We start from the raw sequence: 7266 nt of genomic DNA, 5'->3' as shown, positions 1-7266 counted from the left end.
CAGATTTTACGGTAAAAAAAACAAAAAAAAAACAGAATTATTATGTAAAAATAATAGTTTTTTCTATTTAGGGTAAAATACTGTGAAAATAAACGTTCATTTTAGGGTAAAAAAACTGACGAAAATGTTACCGTTAAAATAACAGCAGTACCGATTTTACAATTACACTAATACACTGTAAAAACAATGACTGTATATTTTACGGTAAAACAAAAAGTGGCAGCTCAGTCGCCAGAATTTTACCATAAAAAAATATTAGCGGTGTAGTTTTTCCATTTACAGTAATATACTGTAAAAAACAAAACAAAGATAAACATAGATTTTACGGTAAAAAAAAAAAAACACACCTGACAGATTGTTCGGCAGATTTTTTATGTAAAAAAAAAAAAAAAAGTACCAGTTTTTCCATTTACAGTAATATACTGTAAAAATAAACGTTGATTTTAGGGTAAAAAACTGACAGCTTAGTTGCTACAATTTTACCAATAAAATAACAGCAGTACCATTTTTTACACTGTAAAAACAATGGCCGTATATTTTACGGTAAAACAAAAAGTGGCAGCTCAGTCGCCAGAATTTTACCATAAAAAAATATTAGCAGTGTAGTTTTTCCATTTACAGTAATATACTGTAAAAAACAAAACAAAGATAAACATAGATTTTACGGTAAAAAAAACAAAAAAAACACACCTGACAGATTGTTCGCCAGAATTTTTATGTAAAAAAAAAAAAAAAGTACCAGTTTTTCCATTTACAGTAATATACTGTAAAAATAAACGTTGATTTTAGGGTAAAAAACTGACAGCTTAGTTGCTACAATTTTACCAATAAAATAACAGCTGTACCATTTTTTACACTGTAAAAACAATGGCCGTATATTTTACGGTAAAACAAAAAGTGGCAGCTCAGTCGCCAGAATTTTACCATAAAAAAATATTAGCGGTGTAGTTTTTCCATTTACAGTAATATACTGTAAAAAACAAAACAAAGATAAACATAGATTTTACGATTAAAAAAAAACCCACACCTGACAGATTGTTCGCCAGAATTTTTATGTAAAAAAAAAAAAAAAAAAGTACCAGTTTTTCCATTTACAGTAATATACTGTAAAAATAAACGTTGATTTTAGGGTAAAAAACTGACAGCTTAGTTGCTACAATTTTACCGATAAAATAACAGCTGTACCGTTTTTTTTACACGGTAAAAACAATGGCCGTGTATTTTACGATAAAACCAAAAGTGGCAGCACAGTCGCCAGAATTTTACCATAAAAAATATTAGCGGTATAGTTTTTTCTATTGACAGTAATATGCTTTAAAACAAAAACAAAACAAAGAAAACATAGATTTTACAGTTAAAAAAACCCTGACAGCTCAGTCGCCAGAATTTTTATGTAAAAAAAAAAAACAGCGGTACCAGTTTTTTACATTTACAGTAAAATTATGTAAAAATGACCGCAAATTTTACAGTAAAAAACTGACAGCTCAGTCGGCAGAATTTTTATGTTAAAAAAAAACAGCAGTACCGTTTTTTACACTGTAAAAACAATGGACATATATTTTACAGTAAAAAAAAAAAACGGGCTGCTTCGTCGCCAGACTTTTGACATAACAAAAATATTAGCTATATATTTTTTTCATTTACAGTAATATACTGTAAAAATAAACGTTGATTTTAGGGTGAAAAAAACTGACAGCTTAGTCGCTACAATTTTACAGATAAATTAACAGCACTACCGTTTTTTACTGTTTTTTTAAACAATGGATGTATATTTTACAGTAAAGAAAACGGGCAGCTCTGTCGTCAGAATTTTACCATAACGATAACAGTAGTACTGTTTTTTTTTCTATTTACAGTACTATACTGTAAAAATAAACGTTGATTTTAGGGTAAAAAAAACTGACAGCTAAGTCGCTACAATTTTACAGATAAAATAAAATCAGTACCGTTTTTTTACATTGTAAAAACAATGGACGTATATTTTACAGTAAAAAAAAAAACGGGCAACTCTGTCGCCAGAATTTTACCATAAAAAATATTAGCTACTGTATATATTTTTTCCATGTACAGTAGATATACTGTAAAAAAATCAACAACATAGATTTTACGGTAAAAAAAAACAAAACCTGACAGCTCAGTCGCCAGAATTTTTATGAAAAAAAAAATTGCGGTACCGTTTTTTCCATTTTTAGTAATATAATGTAAAAATAAAAGTTGACTTTAGGGTAAAAAAAACTGACAGCTTAGTCGCTACAATTTTACCGATAAAATTACAGCAGTACCGTTTTTTTACACTGTAAAAACAATGGCCGTATATTTTTGAGTAAAAAAAAAAAAACGGGCAGCTCTGTCACCAGAATTTTATCATAAAAAATATTAGCTATGTATTTTTTTCATTTACAGTAATATACAGTAAAAAAACTAAGATAAACATAGATTTTACGTTAAGAAAAAAAAAACTGACAACTCAGTCGCCAGAATTGTTATGTAAAAAAAAAACAGCGGAGCCGTTTTTTCCATTTACAGTAATATACTGTAAAAATAAACGGACAAAACAATGAACGTATATTTTACAGTAAAAAAAAATGGGCAGCTCTGTCGCCAGAATTTTACCATAAAAATAACCGTAGTGCTGATTTACAGTAATGCACTGTAAAAAACATAAGTATACCGGTAAAATGCTGGCGACTGAACTGTCCTGTTTTTTGTTTTTTTTTACCGTAAAATCTGCTAATAATTTTTTTTTACAGTACTATTGTTCCCACTCAAACGTTAAAGACTTGTTTGCAGCACCCATTGAGGCATCTCCTCAAACACGTGTGTGTGTGTGTGTGTGTGTGTGTGTGTGTGTGTGTGTGTGTGTGTGTGTATATATATATATATATATATATATATATATATATTAGAGATGCGCGGATAGGCAATTATTTCATCCGCAACCGCATCAGAAAGTCGTCAACCATACGCAATCCACCCGATCTAACATTTGATCAGAACCGCATCCGCCCGCCATCCGCCCGCACCCGCCCGTTGTTATATATCTAATATAGACGATGCAAGGCATTAGTGAGGTTATAAAGCTTTTGCCTGTTAAAGAAAGGAGACTGATCCAATGCAGCACAGACATTCGCGTGCCACGCTGTCACGACCCAGACGCACACCAGTGCGCAATCATATGGGAGCCGCGCTGAGCGCACCTCCAAGCGCGTCTCGCTGCCGGCGACGGCCGGGTATGGGCCCGACGCTCCAGCGCCATCCATTTTCAGGGCTAGTTGATTCGGCAGGTGGGTTGTTACACACTCCTTAGCGGGTTCCGACTTACATGGCCACCGTCCTGCTGTCTATATCAACCAGGGTGAGCCCCACCCCTTTCGTGAGCGCACTGCACGCGGAGTGACCCCTGTTACGCGCCCCCGGCAACAGGGGTGGCGGGCAGGTAAGCTGCGCGGGCGGAGCGTGCGGAGTGACCCCTGTTACGAGCCCCCGGCCACGGGGGTGGCGGGCAGGTAAGCTGCTTACCTGCTGCGCGTGACGCAGGCCGCGGCGAAGGCGGACGAGGCGGGGTGTCGGTGCGGTGGGCACGGTGGTGACCCTGGACGTGCGTCGGGCCCTTCTCGCGGATCGCCTCAGCTACGGCTCCCGGTGGGGCCCTCTCGGGGGAAGGGGCCTCGGTCCCGGACCCCGGCGAGGCGTCCCTTCTCCGCTCCGTAAAAGTGTCCATCTCTTTTTTTTTTTTTCTTCTGTTGTGGCATATGCTGCAGGTGCCTGCTCGTTTTTCGTATGTGGGTAACAACATTTAACTATGTATATATATTTCCGAATTGGTTTAACTGCCACCCGCCTGAATCTATTTAAAATCTAATTTTTTTAAATTTCAATCACCCGACCCGACCCGACCCGCGGATAAAATCTAATTTTTTTTAATTTCATCCGCCCGATCCGCGGAATCCGCGGTTGTGCCCGCAAACCGCGCATCTCTAATATATATATATATATATATATATATATATATATATATATATATATATATATATATGTATGTATGTATGTATGTATGTATGTATGTATGTATGTATGTATGTGTATATATATGTATGTATATATATATATATATATATATATATATGTATGTGTGGGGGGAAAAAAATCACAAGACTATTTCATCTCTACAGGCCTGTTTCATGAGGGGGGTACCCTCAATCGTCAGGATTGAGGGTACCCCCCTCATGAAACAGGCCTGTAGAGATGAAATAGTCTTGTGATTTTTTTCCCCACACATACATATATTGCGTTCTACTACGGTATCGAGCACTATTTTTTTGATAACCTTATTAAGACATATATATATATATATATGTATGTATGTATGTGTATATATATGTATGTATATATATATATATATGTGTGTGTGTATGTATGTATGTATGTGTATATATATATATATGTGTGTATATATATATATATATATATATGTATAAATGTGTGTGTGTGTATATGTGTATATATATATATGTGTGTATATATAGTATATATATATATATATATATATATATATATATATATATATATATATATATATATATATATATATATACTGTATATATACATACATATATATACTGTATATACATACATATATATGTGTGTATATATATATGTGTATATATATATATATATATATATATTTTTTTTTTTATTTTTTTTTTTTTATACATACATATATGTATGTACAGTATATGTATATATATGTATGTACTGTCAATGGTCACTACTGGACTTCAAGAAATGCGGGCCCCAAAAAAGAGCTGTAAGTTGTGTCCTCTTATTTTGAAGGGTCGCACGTCCACGCAGAGGTCCACCGCAGACCCGGTGTGGAACGAGCAGGTGGTCTTCACTGAGATGTTTCCTCCACTGTGCCAGAGGATGAAGATCCAGGTCCTCCACGCTTACACCTGCACTCCATTTTGTCTACAGCAGCGCCTCTAACACTTTTTTTCACCAAGTACCACCTCAGAAAACACTTGGCTCTCCAAGTGCCACCATGAGGCTTGTATGGTATACTGGTACTAGTACAGTACCACGATACTAATGAATCATATTCGGTACTATACCGCCTCTAAAAAGTACCGGTCCCCCCCCCCCCCCCTTTTTTTTTTTAACAGGCATGACGGCGCGTCGTCACGTCGTGTCATTGCTGGTTATACAAGCAGGGGAGCATGTTCGGCAGCGCACACACACAGAGTACTTACAAGCAGACAGTACAAAAAAGAGAGAATGTACATATTTTGGTCTAAAAACTAAAGATAAAGGTGAAGTTATAACACTGAAACGCTTTACGGAAGAGGTGCTTTAAGACATGGCTAGCTAGCTAGCAGCTAAAATCCATCCGCAGTCGGCAGTGTTTTAGCTACTTCTAAATCACTAATCCTTGCCTCCATGGCGACAAATAAAGTATGTTTCTTACAAGTATTGTTATCACTGGAGGACGAGGAATAACTAAACATGCTTCACTACACACCGTAGCCACAATGTAAACAAACGACATCTACACCTGACATCCACTGTAATGATACCAAGTACAAGACCGTATCTAGTCGATACTACTATGATTACATTGATATTTTTTTTAGCATCACAAAATCTTCATTTCCTTTTTAAAAAAAACATATTATGTTTATAAACTCAGGAAATACGTCCCTGGACACATGAGGACTTTGAATATGACCAATGTATGATCCTGTAACTACTTGGTATCGGATTGATACCTAAATGTGTGGTATCATCCAAAACTAATATATAGAGGATCTTTGACTAGCATTTTTACTGGAAAATAGTTCTATAAAAACAGCAGATCACTTGTCATATAAAGGATCTTTGACGAGCATTTTTACTGTAGAGTAGTTCTATAAAACAGCAGAGCACGTGTCATATACAGGATCTTTGACTAGCATTTTTGCTGGAGAGTTGTTCTTTAAAAACAGTAGAGCACTTGTCATATAGAGCATCTTTGACTAACATTTTTACTGGAAAGTAGTTCCATAAAACAGCATATCACTTGTCATTTAGAGGATCTTTGACTAGCATATTTGCTTGACAGTAGTTCCATAAAATCAGCAGAGCACTTGTCGTATAAAGGATCTTTGACTAGCATATTTGCTTGACAGTAGTTCCATAAAACAGCATATCACTTGTCATATAGAGGATCTTTGACTAGCATTTTTCTGGAGAGTAGTTCCATAAAAACAGCATATCACTTGTCATATTGAGGATCTTTGACTTGCATTTTTACTGGAAAATAGTTCTATAAAAACAGCAGATCACTTGTCATACAAAGGATCTTTGACTAGCATTTTTACTGCAGAATAGTTCCATAAAAACAGCAGAGCACTTGTCATTTAAATGATCTTTGATTAGCATTTTTACTGGAGAGTAGTTCTATAAAAATAGCAGAACACTCGTCATGTAGAGAATATCTGACTAGCATTTTTACTGGAGAGTAGTTCTATAATAATATCAGAGCACATGTCATATAGAGCAGTGGTCCCGGTACCGGTCCGATCGATTGGTAACGGGCCGCACAAGAAATTAAAAAATTAAAATTTTAATTTATTTTATTTTTTTATTAAATTAACATAAAAAAACACAAGATACACTTACAATTAGTGCACCAACCCAAAAAAACCTCCCTCCCCCATTTACACTCATTCACACTAATTCGCACAAAAGGGTTGTTTCTTTCTGTTATTAATATTTCTGGTTCCTACATTATATATCAATATATATCAATACAGTCTGCAAGGGATACAGTCCGTAAGCACACATGATTGTATTTTTTTATGACAAAAAAATTAAATTAAAAAAAATACCATTACCCGAGAGTCATATAACTTGGTGTGTGACACATGCTAACCGTTAACATGCTAACGTAACTTTTCTCGGTCACTTTTGCAACTGTTTACTCCAGAGTCATATAACTTTGTATGTGACACATGCTAACTGTTAACATGCTAACATTAGCATGCAACTGTTTACTCCAGAGTCATATAACTTGGTATGTGACACATGCTAACTGTTAACATGCTAACGTTAGCATGCTAACGTAACTTTTCTAGGTCATTTTGCAACAATTTACTGGTTTCAGCGGTGGCATTCACACACCCTTCCTAATGGAATTGCACAAATTGTAGTTAAAGTGCCGTATTTTTCGGACTATAAGTCGCTCCGGAGTATAAGTCGCACCGGCCGAAAATGCATAATAAAGAAGGG

General features: G+C 35.4%; 1 protein-coding gene across 2 annotated transcripts in view; it reads left to right on the top strand.

Moving 5' to 3' along the window:
• The window catches only part of fer1l6 (fer-1 like family member 6), a 75211-nt gene that overhangs the window by 17234 nt on the left and 50711 nt on the right, over positions 1 to 7266 (top strand). For both annotated transcript variants that reach the window (XM_072914516.1, XM_072914517.1), the window contains one exon: positions 4834 to 4935. In XM_072914516.1, the coding sequence (XP_072770617.1) occupies positions 4834 to 4935 (102 nt within the window). The remainder of the gene's footprint in view (positions 1 to 4833; positions 4936 to 7266) is intronic.

Source organism: Nerophis lumbriciformis, linkage group LG13 (assembly GCF_033978685.3).
Source record: "Nerophis lumbriciformis linkage group LG13, RoL_Nlum_v2.1, whole genome shotgun sequence".
NCBI classification, from domain to species: domain Eukaryota; kingdom Metazoa; phylum Chordata; class Actinopteri; order Syngnathiformes; family Syngnathidae; genus Nerophis; species Nerophis lumbriciformis.
Note: the sequence above shows the minus strand (reverse complement) of the source record. Positions and strands in the feature narration are given on the sequence as shown.